The sequence below is a fragment of the Condylura cristata genome, unplaced genomic scaffold, assembly GCF_000260355.1.
Source record: "Condylura cristata isolate star-nosed mole 26May11 unplaced genomic scaffold, ConCri1.0 scaffold00032, whole genome shotgun sequence".
In the NCBI taxonomy this organism is placed as follows: Eukaryota; Metazoa; Chordata; class Mammalia; order Eulipotyphla; family Talpidae; genus Condylura; species Condylura cristata.
The window spans coordinates 14,659,523-14,677,458 of NW_004567133.1; the positions used below are offsets into that span (position 1 = coordinate 14,659,523).

The 17,936-nt window shown below is 52.3% G+C and overlaps 1 protein-coding gene across 2 annotated transcripts in view; it reads left to right on the forward strand.

Annotated features, from left to right (window-relative positions):
• Positions 1 to 17,936, forward strand: part of TXNDC11 (thioredoxin domain containing 11) — a 40,286-nt gene that overhangs the window by 15,170 nt on the left and 7,180 nt on the right. For both annotated transcript variants that reach the window (XM_004692123.1, XM_012731898.1), the window contains 4 exons: positions 7,687 to 7,799; positions 9,777 to 9,977; positions 14,700 to 15,492; positions 17,500 to 17,642. In XM_004692123.1, coding sequence (XP_004692180.1) covers positions 7,687 to 7,799; positions 9,777 to 9,977; positions 14,700 to 15,492; positions 17,500 to 17,642 — 1,250 coding nt within the window. The remainder of the gene's footprint in view (positions 1 to 7,686; positions 7,800 to 9,776; positions 9,978 to 14,699; positions 15,493 to 17,499; positions 17,643 to 17,936) is intronic.

Sequence of the window (17,936 nt, forward strand, 5' to 3'; positions counted from 1 at the left end):
CTTCCCTATGACCCAGCAATCCCACTCCTAGGTATCTACCCAAAAGACACAAAAACACTGATTGAAAAAGATACCATGTTCACTTTTTTTTTTTAATGTAAACGTTACTTAGCATTTATATTACCTAGATTTACTTTGACTTAAGAGGGTGGTCCCCTTCTTACTGGTTCATCAGCACCATTTATAAAGGATGCTTCCTTTCTCCCTTATCCTGATGATGCCTGCTTTGTCACCAAATAGATTCCTGCACAAGCAATTGGATCTAATTCTATGTTTCTCTTGGTCCAGAGACCAAGAGAATATTTACTCTATATGAGTAAATATTTCATTGCTTGCCTTTTAAGTACTAATAAAGTCTGTTAGAATATTTTCTTTCTATCCAAACAATTGACTGGACTTTGTCTGAAATTATATTACATACATAACTTGACTTTGAGGTAATTGACACACTCCTAATATTCAGCAGCTCTTCTAGATCACAGGTGACTATCATTTATTCCAGCCTTCCTTTTAATTTTTTACAGTAGGGCTAATATAGCCTTCACTGGCATTGCTCATTTTATGGTGTTGAGTGATTGTGGGCTGGTGGTCTCTGTGGGTATCGGAATTTTGAGGGAGACAGAACTCTAAACTTCCTTCCCTGCACTTCCCAGACTTAAGAGCCTGTCCCCCTTTGCATCTTTTCACATTTGATCTTGTAGACAGGCTTTTTTCTTCTTCTGGCTAAAAAGAATTTGGTGGAGGAGTTGCGTGTTTAAGTTGCTTACTTGATTCTTGCCCATCGTTTGTTATATGTTGTGAAGCTTGGCCTGGTAAAATGTTGTTCTGTTGTGCTGTGATATAGTATCCCTTTTAGAAGAGAAAATTTGCAACAAATACCTATTTTTTATTTGGCCTGAGTAGGGGTTGCAGTGCTGGGGAGGGGCAGGGGACCAGTTTCCTAGAAGCCAGCAGGGTCTGGTCTTCACCCTTTGTCGGCCCCTGGTGGGATCAATGAACTAGAACAAGACTTTTGACTTTCGGAGCTTATTTGTCTAAGGCTGGGGAGGCTAGCGGTGAAGGTGAATGCGTTTCATAGGGCCAATTATGTTGAAGTGCTTCGTGTGTGAATGAGGCAGTCGCCTTACAATCTGCAGTAGTTTAAAATTAGGAGTGAAGCCACATGAGTGAAAGCACCTGAACTTGGGGTGCCTGTTTCATTAATTTACCTGCACCAGGCGTCACAAGCCTGACTGAGTCACAGGTTTTCCTCTTCCTGGTGCCTGGTAGCGGGCCACCCCGACTCGTGCTCATGCCCCTTATTCTCCTGTTCCACCCGCTTTTACCCCTGCTAGGCCTTCCTACACTACGTGACTTTTGAAGGGCCCTCTGGGAAACACTGTTGTGATGAGCCTTTTAAAGAGCAACTTGTTCGAGGAAGAGCTCTGCCAGGCGGTGTCTGCAGTGCTGTGATTTGCTGGCAGCGGCACCGGGTGCGAAAAGCCTCTGCTTCCTTACTCAGGCCCCATTGTGAACTTTTATGCAGCATCAAGAAAGCCGAAGGTGCCCTTATGGTGATACGCTTAAAGTGGTTGAAAAAAGAGGTGGCTGGCTCTTCAGCAAGATGGCTTTGAGATGGCTCTTTGCTTTCTTGGGTTCCTGGGTCTGACTCTTGGGTGTCTGGACCAGGCGTTGGCTTTAACAGTTCTCCGTGGATGAAGCAGGTTCTGGTGTCACTGGCGTTTCTTGGGAGGATGTTATCGGTAGGGGAGGTCTCTTTCTAACCACCTGCATTCCGAGGTGCTTTGGGTGCTGGCTAATACACGTTGAATGAGCATATTCTCCACCTGCATCCTTGGAAGTAGAGCAGCAACTTCCTGTTCATATCTCAGGTGCGCAAAGTGAGGCTCTGAGGCCAACACTCAGGGTCATTTCCCCAGACGTCCACGTCCTCCCTGCCAGGATCTGTGACTCTGTCTGTTACACCACAGGGAGCAGCTCAGGTTGTGTGTCGGGTTGCGAAGCAGCTGACCCTGAGAAAGGGAGGTTTTCCTGTAACCTCTGAGAGCTCCTTTAATGTGGACTCGCGAGGTCAAGGCAGTGCCAGCTGATGCCATGTGATGACCTGTCCGTCATGGCTGGCGCTGAAGGTGCAAGGAGTGCGGGGGCCCCTGAAGCAGGAAAATGCAGGTGGCGGTGGGTTTCTCTCCTGGAGTGTCCAGAAGGATCCTGCCCTACTAGCCTGATTTTAGCACAGTGGGGACCATGTTGGGATTGTGTCCTACAGAACTGTAAGGTAAATTTGTATTTTAAGTTACTAAATTTGGTGATTTTACCTTAGAATCAGCTGGTGACTGTGACCCGTGGCGGGTCTGAGCAGAGGAGGCTCGGCTGCCGCTGGTGGTCCAGAACGGCCGCTCCCCTCCTGGCTGGCGCAGAACACCTTCCCTCATCCTTTCCCGCCTTCCTGACCTTTCAGGACCTAACTGCAGTCTTTGGGCTGATGGATACGTCTGGCTAGCCGGAGGCCAGTTGGCATGGGCACACGAACGGAGGGAGCTTACGCCCGGCCGCTCTGGGAGGCCCTGTTGGGCTGAGAAGTCGGGCTCACATTAGCAGCCGGTACTGTTTTCGAAATTTCCCTTGGACTTTCGTGGCCTCCTTTTCCCTGGAGGTTCCCGTGGGCAGGGGGCGACTCCCGCAGGTGTCCTGTGTGTGCCTGGCCACCCACTCACCCTTCTCTCTAATCTTTAGGTCCCTCACCGGGGAGATACTTTGCCCTAATGACCTCTGAGGACACTTCGGCTGCATGTGCGCTTGCCCGTGGCCTCTCCTAGTGGGCACGGTTGCTAGGAATTGTTTTCCGTTTGGGAAGGACACGCGAGCCTGTGACGCGTGCTAGAGGGCGCCCGGGCGAGTTTCTTCTCTGACATCCTTCCTCCCTGAGGGTGTAAAGGGGCACCGTGGAACCCCTCCGAGGGAGTCCGAGGCCTTTTATCGTGCTCTGGTTAGACGGGAGCGGACATGGTGTCTCCTGTCCTGCGTGTGGCTCTGTGTGTGTTGTGCTGAAGCTTTTGCTCCCCCAAATAACATGTTTGGAACCATTTCTCTTTCCCTCCTCCCTAGCTCCCTAACAAGGCGAAAAATCAAGAGGGAGCTCCGTGTTTACTTCGCAGAGTTCCAGAATGCACATCGTGTCTGTGGCTTCCACACACAGGTTTTTTCTAGATCGCTGCTTTGTGCTTTATGTTAAGGATTTTGACAATACACAACCCCCCCCCCCCCAGTCAACTTTCCTAGGGAAAAATGCAGTAGCTCTCGCTCACGCACTGATGACAAACCTTTCCTCAGTGCTTACCTTTTTTGAAGGCGTTTCACCTTGATGAATGTCTCTTTCCCTCCTGAGAAATGTGTGAAATCCTCACAGTGGCCGGTTATGAAATCACCCTGAGGGGTGACTGAGCGCTTTCGCATCATCCTGTAGTTCCCCTCTTTCTTCCTTGTCTAAACCCTCAGACAGAAGAGTAGGAAAGCAGACATTAATAAAATGGTCTGTTACAAACAAGACTTTTCTTGTTCTTTCTGGAATGTTTGAGAACTTTATTCTACCTCACTTTAAGTAGTTCTTGCCTCAGAGTGTGTATCCTGAGCCCTATTGCTAAATTGAATTTAATGCAAATGGCAAAAATGTTTGATATTAAAACATCATGCCAAAGGCCAAAATCTAGAAGTCTTGATGCAAACCAGAGAGATCATAAGTGAGCCTCATGAATCTGAGTGGAAACCAGAGAATATTTCAGGCCTTTCCATTCTCGATACTTCCTAGGGGTTGCCATGAGGTAAATGGTGGCAGCAGCTTTGAGGGCACAGCTCAGTGGAAAGTTCTGCCTGGGGAGCGGGGGCAGCATTCTGTTAGTGGCCGAGGAGAACCGAACTCACGAGAGATAGCTGGGGACCTCACACACGCCCTTACCGGGGTGCACGGGTGCCAAGTGCAGATGAGCTGTAACGGATCAAAGTGAGGAAGCCAGAGCACAGCAGCGAGCCAGCGTGGAGGGGTCGGCGCTCTCTACCGTCGGGCCCGGGCTGACGCGGGGCCTCGGTGGTGGTGCCCAGGGCCCAGGACCAAAGGCTCAGCACCTCTGAGGCAAGCAGCCAGCAGGCGAGTCTGTGCTTGCGGTCACCTCGACCCACTTTCCTGTACCCAGACGTGCTTGCAAGATCTGGTTCGTCTCCCAGGGGTCTTCCTGACGCCTCTCACTCGCAGGGATAATGGGCACGTTACACTGGCCAGCTGTCTGACTAACGGGGCTTATTGAGTGTTAGTAATTGATCAGGATCATGCTACTATAAGCTTTCTTTTTTCTTTCTTTCTTTCTTTTTTTTTTTTTTTTTTAAGATTTATTTATTCATACACAACTGGGGTACAGGCCAGAAATGCAGAGGGTGAGAGGATTCACCAGGGACAGAGTGGGGAGCAGAACAGGCAGATTGACGAAGTACACTGCTGAGGGGAGCAGCGGGCGGGTCAGGAGAGGTCTGCCGCGCCATGTGGTCTCCTCCGGGGCAGGCAGAGATCGAACTCATGCGGAAGTGGCTTAAGCTTCTTAGTGCAGTGCTTTAACCCGCTGCGCCACCAGGGAGGGCCATGTAAGCTTTCTTTTTGGTGGGAGAAGAGAGAGCACTGTTTTCTGAATTTATTTAACAAATTCAAAGTCTTAGTTATAATATTGAAGTGCATTTACTTTTAATACATAATAGTTCATTTTATAATGACAAGAACCCTTTCTGTAGAAAGCCTTGGAGCCCTGCTTAACTGAGAATGTTCTGGATATTGGTATGAAGTGTCATTTTCTTGCATCATTCTTACACTATAAACTTGCTCTGATAATTTTAAAAAGAATTTTTATACACACGAGACTGCAGATTTCAGTTGCTTCTCCCAGGAGGAGTTCTGCTCTGGAGGACCTTAAATAGATGTGTGGTTTGTAAAATTCTGCATGCGTGAAGACCAGCGTGAAATCGCTGCTTGGGAGCGTGGGGTGGAGCCTGCTCTGCGCGGGCACAGTTTGTCCGCACTGACGCTCCGACCCTTCTGCCACTGCCTACATCTCCGCTTCTGGAAACCCTGCCGGTGACTGGTGGGCGGGCAAATGGGTTCCGCCTGTGTTAGTTGTGACCATCCCTCAGGATCCAGCCCTCTCCGGGACAGCGTTGGCTCTTGGGCCGACCAGTTCCTATCTTCTCTTACCTTCCTGCTTTTTAATCTTACCTGTTAGGCCATTTTTTAAAAATTGTGTTTTTATCTAATTTCCTCATGGAAAAGTTGTAGAACAGAGTCCCATATTCCCTGGCTTCCCCAGTGTCAACGTTACGTAACCATGAGTAGTGATACTTTTGCCAAAACTGAATTTTAGCGTGGGCGCCATGTTACTGACCAAGCTGCAGGCCTTCTTTGGAGTTTGCCAGTGGTTTCACCAGTGTCTGCTCTTTGTTCCAGGATCTAACCCAGGAACCCCCACGGCCTATTCCCTTCTCTTTCGTCTCCTCTAGCCCATACAGTTCTTCACAGTTTTCCTGACACTTTGAAGAGTATGACTGCTGTTTATCTGTTGCTCAAATGGGTGTGTCTTGGTTTGCTCCCGTGTCCTTTGAGCAAGTCCCCTGCTCTCGTGAGCCCACTCCACTTCAGACAACGTGTTGCTCGCCGCCGACTCTCTTGCCCCAGCTCTGGAATCAGCCTGTCTCCAAGGGGCTGTGGCTGCTTTTATCAGAGAATGGAGGGGTAGAACCCCTTCCGTGCTGGGCCTACTCTGCCCTCAGGCGCCATCACCCCGAGGCCTCTCAGCAGCTTGTGCTGGGTGTCTGTGTGCTTGTCCCCAGCCAGAGGCACACTTCTGTGGGTCTGTATCCTGTGTGTGTATGAGAGAGAGAGGGAGACTGAGAGACAGACAGAGAGAGAAAACCCCCTAATCTACCTTCACACCACAGGGCCCAGCGTTGCTCCCCGCCCCTGGGCCCAGCGTCCTGGCTCTCACATCTTCAGTTTGGCAGGTTCCATCTCTCGTTCTTCCTCCTGCCCCATCACTGTGTCGTGGTCAGCGCGCACGTAATAGCCAGTGGTGGGTTTCACGGGGTATGTAGTGTTGGACTATGTGAGGGACTGAACAAGGCTGTGGCTCTGAACTCCAAGCGAGAGGTCTCATCCCTGCTCTCCAGTTCCTGTCCCCCTTGGCCACCTGCCCTGTAAGGACTGTCTCTGAGTTCCGAGTTGCTTCTTCTGTGTCTCTCTGGGTCTGTGCCATTTCTGACTCTCGGCTCTGTACTGAAGATTGTCCCGCGTGGCGTGAGGGCCAGAGCAGTGCCTATTTCACTCTGGGCAGCCGTGCTTCTCTGAGAGAAAGAGGCTTCCTCTGCTGGAAGTGGGGGCCCCAGGGGTCAGCTGGGCACTCCACGTGTTTATACTAGCTACTTAGGTATAACTGGGTGATATTTAAGGTGACAGTTTACTTAATGTCTATGGATAAAGAGGCAGGGGACAGGTAAGAACCTGCACCTACTTGCCCTCCTTTAATACTAGATGTGGTAATGATTTTTTAGTCACACAGATGATACATGCACACATACACATTCATTTCCTGGGAAACAAGACGGTTTCCCAGCTTAAGAATAAAACCGTCTCATCTCTCCAAACTCAAAGCTTCTTTCATTGTCCTGCAGATTCCCGGTACATGTGCAAAGAACAAAGACTGTTCTAAGAGCGTGAGCTCGATTATTCTTTAACAAAAAGGCATATGCTTTTTCTTCTCCCTTTCACTTGCTGCATGTTGAAGACGCGCTAGGGTTGGCCCTGCCCTGTTGCTTCGCACGACTTCAGAGGACGCCGGGCGACTGTCCTCCAGGTGACCCGGTGGCTCCGCCACTGGACCCGGTGGCTCCGTGCGTCCTTGTCGCCTGAGCTCAGTTGCTCTCCCGAGCATCTGCGCCGTTTACCTTTCCCACCAACGCCGCTCGTTTCTCTGCTGGTTTCAGTGCTTGCTGCATACTGCAGTTTGAGGGTCAACGTGGTGTTTTGTTTTCCTTTCCCCTGAAATTGTTAGGATAGGTGTATATTCATGTACTTGTCAGGCTTTTACATGTCCTTCTCTGTGATTTGCCCATTTGAATTGCTTACTTTTCCCTACTGATTTGTATGAATTCTCTGTAAGTTCTAGATTCATCCATTTTTGTTTTTTGACCCCTTACTGCATGCCTGAGGTACTGCCGGGAGCTGGGTCCTGGCAAAAAAGAAAACTTCAGGCTTTGCAGAACTTAAGAGGAAATTGGCCAAAGGAATTCTGAATAGACTGTAAGATTATATAGCTGTAGTAAGTGCTGTTAGTAAATAGCACAGTGCTGACGTGAGTTAGGTGGGAGCCCTGTTTTCCCTTTCTGACCCAGGTGGGCTGCTTGGAGAAGGTGGGTCGGAGCTGTGGTCTGAATGGTGAGGAGTAGCCAGGACATGCGCCTGGGCTCCCAAGGGCGGGGGAGCAGGAGAGGGCCAGGTCATCGCGATGGACACAGCGGCCCGATCTCTTCAGCTCTGCTTCCTTCCCTGCACAGGCGAGGTACAATAAGAACTTTGCTCAGGGGAATTTGTGCATCTGGGTGTGTGGTTGCCTGAAGGCAGAGGTCTTTTCTTTAACACAGAACAATTTTCTGTTTCAGATTACCTAGGAACAGTACGATTTGGGGTTATCACAAATAAACATCTTGCGAAACTGGTATCCTTAGCACACTCTGGAAGTGTGTATTTACATAGACATTTCAACACATCGCTTGTAAGTATCTTGAAATCATGTTTATATTAGTGCAGAGGTTCTTAACCTTGTCTAGTCACAGGTCTTTGGGAACTGGGTGAAGTATGTAGGCACCCTCCTGCCTCTTACGCAGGCTGAGTGGCCTGCAGCTCCCCTCAAGCCCAGCCGCCTCGGAGGAGCCTCGCACCGGCACATGCACGTCCAGGAGTCTTTGTTTCTGTTCAAGGATTCGGGAGCGTCCTTGTTGGTTTTCCTTCCTGGATCAAACTGCAGGCTTATTCTGGTGGAGAGGTGTTGCGTTGGGCCTGAGTTCCCAGAGGTTAAGTGTCGCTGGGCCACATCCTTTGTGCACGTGTTACATTTATTGGAGCAGTGCCGGGACACGCTTTCTCCGTAGCTGATGTAATGGGCTCTGCAGTTCTAGTTTGTCATCAGCGCTTGTCAGTGAGAAGCTGATGCCCGTCACCCGGAGAGCCTCAGCTTCCCGTTGCCGTCTTGTTCCCCGACTCATCTGCCTGCTGGTCGGCCTCCCCCAACTCCGCTGTTTCTGAGCTTTTGGCCTGCACCCTGCTTAGTCCTGTGCTTCTGCTCTGCTTCCTGCTGTTCTTGCAGCCCCCTCGGTGAAGACTTTATTTGGATTCAATATTTCCCGACTGTAACTGCCTGATGGTGCCAGTGACTGGCCAGTCAAGCGGGGACCCGAGCCCTGGCCAGCACGGGCCGGTCAGGCCTGCGCCAGTCTCACCTGTGGCGGCGGCGCCAGGCCTCCTGGGCAGCCTCCTCGCCGGCCACCCGGCTCTGCGGCTCTCCGGCAGCCCAGATGTGCACTCTCTCTTGCAGTTTATAGCCCAGAAATCAAATGTAGTTTGCCTTTCCCAAACAGATGTTTATTATGACACCTGAACATGTTTTTCCAGCCCCCCAGCCTTGCCCGGCCGCCCCGCCCATGGCGCGTCTCTTGTCCTCTGCTTTGCCGTCTGTCCGTCCCCTCCCTCCTCTCTCAGCCTGCTGTGCACCCGGCGTGCGCCGTATTTCAGTATAGTGGAGGGGACTGAGGGAGAAACTTAAGTAGATGGAGGAAAGAAGGAAAGAAGGTCGGACTTTGACAATAACAAAAACTACTGGGTTTACTGCTTTCGTCCCATGGTTGATTGGGCTGGCTGGCTTAGCCGCAGAAATCCTGTTATCAAATGAACTATTATTGGGGATCAGTAAACTTTAAAATAAAACCTGATTTTTGTTAGAAGGCAATTTAAATTTCTACATGTGGGGTTTCAAATACCTCGTTTTGTAGAACCCTCGAAAGCACATTTTTGGGAGTTTTAATTGGAACCCAGTGATTTATATTATTGGAATATCAAAAGTAGTTCTGTGTTGGCATGCTCTCTGTTTTCAGAAAGCCAGTGAGCGCCCCGCACGAAGGTTGTCCACCCCGTGCACATGAGGCGCACCAGGCTTTGTCCACACCCTGCTTCCGGCATGGACTCTTCCGGCAGGCGCCCGGCGCCTGCGCGGTGCTGGGTGCTGAGCCCTGGGGGTCCAGGCGAGCAGAGCGGGCACAAATTTCTGCCTCGACGGAGAGGTCTGCTGCTGCCACCTGACCCGCTTCTGAGGGACCAGGGTCCGAATCTGAGTGACCTTTGACCCCATGATTTCCTTCCCCTTAGGCAGTCGTCATTCTGTCAAAACCCAAAGGTGGCAGCAAACAGTCCCCCTCTGCACGGGGTGGTGCAGACCACTGCTGGTGGCACCGGCAGGGCGCGCTATGTGGTGGTAGGCGGGTCAGCCACGAGGGGAAATTCAGGTCTTGCCACCGCTTTCGCGCTCTCCCCCCACCTGTGTGGAAGTGCTCTGTGTGGACCAGTGGAGCTAGGTGCCTTCGCTGTTCTCGGCCGCATTTTGTGCATGTGAAGTGGTGGGTTGAAAGGCCTCTTGGGTGCTGCACGGGTGCCTTTGACCTGACCTGGCTGTTGACCTCTGTGCACTTGTCCTCTACAGGTCTTCCCCAGGGAGGTCATCAACTACACAGCAGAGAACATTTACGAGTGGGCCTTAGAGAACCAAGAGACGCTCCTCCGATGGCTGCGGCCACATGGCGGCAAGAGTCTCCTGCTGAACAATGAGCTGAAGAAGGGACCAGCACTTTTTTTATTTATACCTTTTAATCCCTTAGCCGAAAATCATCCTTTAATTGATGAGGTAAGAGCTACATGCTGAAAGGCCTCTCACTGGCAGGAAAGCTTCACTGCCTTGGACTCCCCTGTGACGTGCAGAGGATTTGCACTCCAGCTGAGCCACCGCAGAGCTTGCAGCTGGCTTTGGAGGCCTCGCGCCTTTGTCCGCCTTTGTCCGGTGAATGGGCAGGAGGGCCCACGCCCCAAAGAGGATGCCTCGCCCCCTCCGGGCTTGTATACTGACAGCTGCTTGGGTCTGGGCGAGTGAGGGGGCGGACCTGCCTCTCCGGGGAAGCACCCAAGGTCCTCGGCTGTTGGGGCATGGCTCCAAGGGAGTGGGCAGCCCCCCGGGCAGGGGCGGCCTCAGAGGCCGTTGTCGTGGGTTGGAGGGCAGGGCAGCAGGGGCGAGGTTGGGATTCCTTGCTCTCGGAAGCCTCCCTGCCTTGCAGCTAGCCCGAGCACATTTCAGTGTCACTACCTTCAGGCGTCTACCCCTCTTCCTGCCCTTTCTGGACTATGAACTTGTTTTATACATGGAGCATTTAGGAGAACTTAGAGCAGTAACAATTACCAGAGTGCCTGGGACTGCTAAATTGGGATTATTGCTTTTTTTGTTTTGCCTTCATTAAGGATCCCTAATTGGCCAAAGCCAATTTCAGACAGCGCACCACTGGCCAGGCTAACCGGCCACTGCCTCCCCTGGCCCTTCCTCCGGCCTGCTGTCCGCATGCTGGGGCCAGGCTGTGGGGCTTCCTGCCCAGGCAGGCCCCTCCCTTTACTGCTCTGGAGCCATGTTCAAGTTATTATCCCTGCTGGGGAGCATTCTGAATCAATGCTGCCCCCACCCCACCCCGGGTCAGAGAAAGAAAGCAGAGAAATGAAGTGGCTTTGTTTCCCCCCCTCTGATTAAGCAAGAGTTAAAGTCAAAACCTTCATTTCTTTAGAAAATGTTCACTATGCATTTTACAAACTAAGAAACTCTTCTAAATTACTGTGTCTGATGTTAAGGCTCTTAAGGCTCTTGGAGGACACTTACCTGGCAGGGAGACACCGTGACCGTGAAGGTGGTTCTCCCCGGGCGAGGCTTACCCATTGCACTCCGGATGTGCCGATCCTTGCGGGTTCCCTAAATATGCATCAGAGCTGCCTTCACACACTCCCCTGAAAAAAAAAAAGAAAAGGAAAAAGCTCTTTGTAGGAAATGTGGGGCTATCAACCAAGGTATGAACTATGGTTTTGCATTTTTACTTTAGCTTTTTAAGTTTCCTTCTGGAGAATTCTACCTTGAGCACATCAGGGCCCAGGGTTGGTAGTGTTTTGTGACTGGCATCCAGTTCTCTGTTGAGGTGGGAGGGCGGCCTACTTTCCACACTTTGTCCCAGAGTCCCCCACCTAGGGGCTGGCCTTCTTTCTCTCAAGGCTTATCGTGTCCTTGTGAGGTGGGTGAGTTCCCTTAATCTCAGCATGCGGGTGCCTTGCTAACACCCATCCTCTCTGTGGAGAATTGTGGATTACTTACTGTCTGCTTCATTTCCCTCTCCTTTCAGGTCAGTTTAGCAAGTGTTTTTTGAAGACTCTGCCAGTGAGCCTCAGGGGAGAAAGGTGGAGAAGGCCTGGCCTTGGGCTTCCCCTCTCAGGGGCTTGCTGACAGGGGAGCCTACCTGTGAGTCAAGACAGAGGAAGGTCACCCAGACCGGGCTGAGGAGGGGGGAGCTCTCCCAGACGCAGAGGGCTGGGCAGGAGTAGCTTTGAGTACGGTGAGGATTTGATCTCGAAGGGTGGAGAGAAATCCAAGGGTAGGGAGGACCTGAGTGAAGGCAGGCGGCATGGGCTGGGGAAGTGGCAGCAGGTTAGGTGAGGTTGTGTTTTCACCAAGGGCTGATTGGAGAGACCCAGAGAAAAGTTTGGGAGGCGCCTCTCTCTCTGGCCATCCCAGTCCTGGTGACCACACAGCATGCGTCACCTTTGCTCAGGTTCTGGAAGCACCTGAGCTTAGATGCTGGCGGGAATGGGAGATGAGGCATGGGGCCAGCGGATGCAGTAGGGATGCAGTGACCAGAGATGACTACGCGGCAGAGTTGGGGGGGGGACATGGGTGAGTCGAAACTCATCAGCTCCTCGACTGTGAGAGAGTTGGAGACTTTAGCCTGATTTTTCCATTACTGCCCTTGGGCCTAATTTGGGGCAGGAAATTGAGGAAGCTCACATAGTGGGGACGAGGTCGTGGCAGAGTGTGGGTGGGAGAGTGAGCACCTGCCAGTGAGGGTGTCAGAGGCGGCTCGTGGGGAGACGTAGCAGGGCCGGCAGGAGACCCGAGACTGTGGGGCGGAAAACAAGTCCGGAGCTCCAGCCAGGACCCGGCAGCTGCTGACGCTCGGCACCTCTCGGGAAGCAGGGGCGCCTCCACACTGCAGCCTGCTGAGCCCCAACGTGTTGGGTCTGAGCTGTCCCGAGGCACCGCACTGTGCTTAGCACTTGCGGTGGCCGTGTGGGTGCCGTGTTCCAGCTCTGCAGGCAGCTGCAGGCTTTGCTTCGAGGCAGCCAGCACATGCTGGCTGAGAGGGCGTGACTGGCGAACTCTTCTAGATCTTTACTATAAGAAAATAAACATTTCTTTAACTAAAAATACCCTTTTTTGATTGCTTTGCTTGAGAGAGATTAAGAATGAAGCAAGGGCCTTCCTGGTGACCCTAGGGGTTAAGGCTCGGTGCTATCATCACTGCAGCACAAGAGTTCGATCCCGGCCAGGGAGTGACCCACAGGGTGCAGCAGACCTCGCCTCTCTCCCCGCTGCTCCCCTCAGCTGTGCATTTCAGTAGACCCGCCTGTTTTGCTCCCCACTCTGTCTCTGCTGAGTCCTCTCACTCCCCACACCTCTGACCTGTACCCCAGTTCTTCTACACCAAAATAAATGAGTAGACTCTTAGAAAAAGAATGAAAGTAGTAAGGAAGACTTTCTAGTAAATTTGCTTGGACTAGTCATTAAATGCACTCTACTTGGGCTGTTTGTTCACCTACTACAGTAAATTCTTGTAGTTGTGTAACCTTTTCGAGGGTGAGTGAAAATCTGTGGCTGTGTCTTTGGAAGGAAGCAGTAGGTGGCCAGAGGCGGAGCCCTCTGCTCCGTGTGAAAGGACTGAGGTGTGTTTGTGTGGGGGAAAGGCCAAACCACGACTGTCGTCTCACGTGACTTTCTAATGCCTAGAACCATTCACATTGTGTCTGTATAAATGCATCTGTCTTGAGTCAACTCTATATAAATATTACATGTCAGAGAATTTAGGTTTTTTGAAAATTGGAAATGCGCTAGATGGTTTTCACACACAGACACTTGGACGAAACGAAGTCCTGAGTGACTGAACACCTTTTAACGAAGTGTGTCGACATTTGACCCAGCACACGGTCTCTGTGAGAGCGGGTCCTTTGGGCTGGACCGTGGCTCCTCTACTCGTGAAATGGGTGAGGGCGGGAGTGAGGGACGCTCAGTTTGAAGTGGGAGTGTCCTAGGTGAAATGTCAATCCGAGATGCTGGCGCTGACTGAGAACAGAGCAGAGCGTGTGATCGCTGAGGTGCACTCGTCCCGGGTGAGTGCTGGGCACAACGAGGTGCCTGGCCTGAGCTAGGCTCCAGGGGTAGCGGGAAAAGTGGTCCCCGCCCGTGAGGGCCCCTAGCTTGTGGGTCTCTCAGCAGGCACCGGGAAGACTGGGATGGGGAGCAGAAGGGAAGGGGGCGCTTCTAGGAAGCTGCCAACTTAGAACCTCGCAACTCCCCCGCCCGGGTGCGACCCGGGGCTGACTTGACTGAAGCAGCCGTGCTGGCGCGGGGTCTTGAGACTGGCTGGGTCAGGGCCTGGCCTGAAACAACACTGAGAGGGCTCGGCCTGGTTCAGGAGGTGGGGCCGGACTGGAAGAGCAGTGGGGGCCAGACTGGGTGTAGGTTTTATTTTTCAGGTAATAGGAAACCATTGAGTCGTTTGGGAGGAGTCTCACATATATGTAGGGTGGTGTTTTGTCTTTTTAAAGGTGGGAGTGTGGAAGCTCACTTAGGTCAGGAGGGGAAAGTGGTGGTCCGTGATCGAGGGCCTGATGCGCAGGGGCGGAGGGACTCGCTCGAAGCGGGGCCCCCGGATTGGAGAGGAAACTGCAGAGCCACTGAGCTTTCTAATTCGCTGACCCTGTTTCCCCAGACAGGGGGGGTCCTGGAGGAGAAAGGTTGTGGGGGAAGCAGGGTGGGTGACTCTGATGGGGAACAGGTTGACTGCAGCCTCGGGGCTGGGGGCAGGGGAGACACATTTATTCGGTAACATAAATGCTGTGAAGTATTTTGATCCTTGTGAAGCTGTTGGGGGAAGGTTTTAGACTATTGGGGTGAAGAAAGAAGACTTTGTTAGGGGGAGTTTTAAACACATCAAAGAAAGTGCTCTTGGCTGGGAGTTGAGAGATTTAAATTCTGTCCCGGTGCTTGCGGCCCAGCTGTATCACAGGTCGCCGCCTCACCCCAGGGCTTCATTCTCGTCCCACAGTGGCCCGAGACGCCGTGTCTGTAAATGGTGGGTGCACGCTGCTAATAGAGTGACACCTTCTGAGAACCACCCAGGCTTCTCGTGACAGGTTTTGCCGTGACCACTCCTGGCCGAGGCGTCCGACGGGGTTCCTGTGGATCAGACTCGGAGCTTTCCAGGCCCCTCCGCAGCAGGCTCCTCCCCCCCCTTCCCGCGCCTCTCACCAGCCCCGCCCTGTGTTTCAGATCACCCAAGTGGCCTTGGAGTACAACAACTGTCACAGGGACCAGGTGGTGGAGCGGCTCCTGCAGCACCTCCGGCGCGTGGACGCCCCGCTCTCCGGCTCTCTGGCCCCCGAGCCCCCGGCCCAGCGGCCCGAGCCGCCGCTGATCACGGCATCGCCCTGCTGCAACACAGTGGTGCTGCCCCGGTGGCACGCCATCTCCAGGACCCACAACGTCTGCGAGCTGTGCGTCAACCAGACGGCCGGGGGCCTCCGGCCCAGCTCGGTCAGCGTGCCCCAGTGCAGCTTCTTCCAGATGGCGGCGGCTCTGGATTCTTTCTACCTCAAGGAGCAGACCTTCCACCACGTGGCGTCAGATAGCATGGAATGCCGCAACTTCCTGAGCTCCTACAGCCCCTTCAGCTACTACACTGCATGTTGCAGGACCATAAGCAGGGGCGTGGCGAGCCTCCTGGATTCTGGACCTGGGGTCTTCGGAGCCCCAACCATCGCGTTGTCTTCCCTGGAGAAGAAGTGCGAGGTTGACACGCCAAGCTCCCTTCCTCACATTGAGGAGACCAGGTATCTCTTCCCCGACGTGGACGTGAACAGCACAAACTTCACTGGCCTGAGCTGCAGAACCAACAAGACCCTGAACATCTACCTTTTGGATTCCAATTTATTTTGGTTGTATGCAGAGAGGCTGGGTGCCCCGAGCGCCACGCGGGTGAAAGAATTTGCAGCAATTGTTGATGTGAAAGAAGAGTCTCACTATATCTTGGATCCCAAACAAGCTCTCATGAAGTTCACCCTAGGTACTGTAGGCGGTTTGCGTTCCCAGGCTTGCTCGGTCGTCAGCTTGATCTAGGGAAGTTGTTTCTAGAAGCCACTGCCACTGGTGGTGGTGGTGGCAGCGCATTAGCTCACCTCAACTCTTTGGCCTGTAACTGGTCACGATTTTGAAAGAAGCGAATTGTCTACTAAATGGCACAGAATGCTCCAAGCTCTGGGGGTCATGTAGCCTTGGGTGGGAGGTAAGAGCCAGCTCTTAGGGCGGCGGTGCCTGCATCTGTCTCAGGCAGAGTGGGCTGCAGTCGGGGTCAGGCCACTGCCTGGCAGGGTGGCGGGGGCCGGTGCTGGTGTGTGTGGCAGCAGCTTGTTCTAAAGGAGCTTCTGGCGCAAGCTGTGCAAGTAACTCAGCCTCGCCTGCGCGCCTGCTAGCAGTGGGAGCCAGTGTCTGCGCCCTGAGGTGCCAGGGTGCTGCCCTGGCCTTGGGCGCCGGCGTGTGCCTGACGAGTGTCAGGTGCGGCAGTGGCTGAGGGTAACCAGCAAAAACACTGACTGGGGTAAGGCCCCATTATGGGGAAGGCTTGGAGAGCCTGCCCTTGGGGCTGGGCAGCGAACTGACCCAGCAGTGCCGTTCCCAGGACTTAGCTGACCCCCGGGACGCACGCGCCAGGCAGCGAGCACAGAAAAGCCACATTAGTTCAGCTTCACTGGAAACCCAGGGCGGAAAGTCAGTGTCTGCCAAGCAGAGGCAGGATGGACTTGCTAAGGAACGGAAACCTTTTGTTTTCACTAGGAAAGCAAAGGTGACTTCGAACCCTTAACAGTGCATTTAGCAGTCGCCCTCCAAGTCCTGTTCCAGGTGAAACTTGTTTCTTACGCTAGATGCATGTGCAAGGCTTCTGTAAATGTTGACTCTTTCCTATATCAGATTATATACTAACACAGGGGTTCCAGAGCGTTTGAAGGGACCCCGAGTCCTGATGTGTCTTAAGTTACATTTCAGTGTGTTGTGTCTTCTTAAAATGAAACAAACCTGTAGTTTTAAAGCACCTGTTTACTGGATTTTGGTGAATTCTGTTCAGTTACCCACAGTGTTTCATGAGCTCTTTTGTGTGTGCATTTTGAATTATAGGATAATCTGAAAAAGCTTCCTTCGGCTCTTTTTTCATCTTTGGTGTCTACTCTGAAATATCTAGCTCTGTTGTTCTTTATCCTACAGTTGGGGGTCAGAGTCACTGCTGACTCTGAAGTCGGCTTTCCCTGGGGCCATTTCGGAGTTTAAGCTGCATTCAGGTCAGGAAAGAATTCTTGGTTTATGGTCCCAAACCAGAGCCAACTAAGTGTTATTCAGATGCTGATGATGAATTCTCCTTAGTATTCACAGGACAGCCTCCACTTCTTCTCCCTCGAGAGCAAGGCATTGTTCTCTCAGGCCTCAGAATGGAGAGCTTGAAGGGAGGAGGAGAAGTGAAGCCCACACTGGTGCTGCTTCAGAAGTGGGGAGCTGTTGGCTCAGCTTAGGGTTTGGTTAATGGATGGGATCTTTTTGTGTATAATGCCACTAAATATAATTTGAGGCCACTAAATATAATTTGAGTTTATTTTCTTAACCTTCTAAGAAAAAAATCATGAAAAATGTTAATAAAAGAAACAAAACTGTAGTTTCTTGTCCTGAAGTTAATGAGCACGAGGCCTTGGCAGTTGCATGTAGGCCTGGGTGGCACGGTGAGACCTAGGGGTCGTGGCTGCTGGCGTCCACCTGCACAGCTGTCTGGACCAGCCCGGGAGAGCCCGCGTGCGGAGGCCCCAGGCTTCGACAGAGCATCCACCCGCCTTGCTTCTATCGCCTCGCTCGCTGCACTGGGTCAGTCCTCTGGCTGGCACCTCCTGGCAGCTTTGCTCAGGGTTTTGCCAGTAGGTGAAGTGTTAAAAATGTGGAGCCTTTCTAGCTATTGGAATGTAGAGCGGAAGCTGGGCCAGCTCCCCTCCTTATACCTAGACAGGAGTTGATCTCATTTTCTCTTTACTTGCAGAGTCTTTTATTCAAAACTTCAGCGTCCTCTACAGTCCCTTGAAAAGACACCTCATTGGAAGTGACTCTGCCCAGTTCCCTTCTCCACATTTAATCACTGAAGTGACAACTGATACCTTTTGGGAAGTAGTCCTTCAAAAGCAGGTATGGATTCGTGAGAGAGGCAAAAATCAGGCCCTGTATCCCTAAAAAACAGTGTGCAGCGCTGCAGTTGTTGGGTGAGCAGTTGAGCGTTGCAGTGCGGAAGGCTGACTGGTGGCCGACTGACTGCGAAACAGGCAGAGGTCGCAGGCTGGCTTTCTAGTTGCCAGGAGTCTGCATAAAGCGCAGAGCTGCAGGGACCTGAGGGTTCCGTCTCACATGTGATCGCTGCCCAAGCAGCGTTTATTGGATGCTTGTGGGTTCTGAGCTCACTGAGGAGCCCGAGGCGCCTGCTTC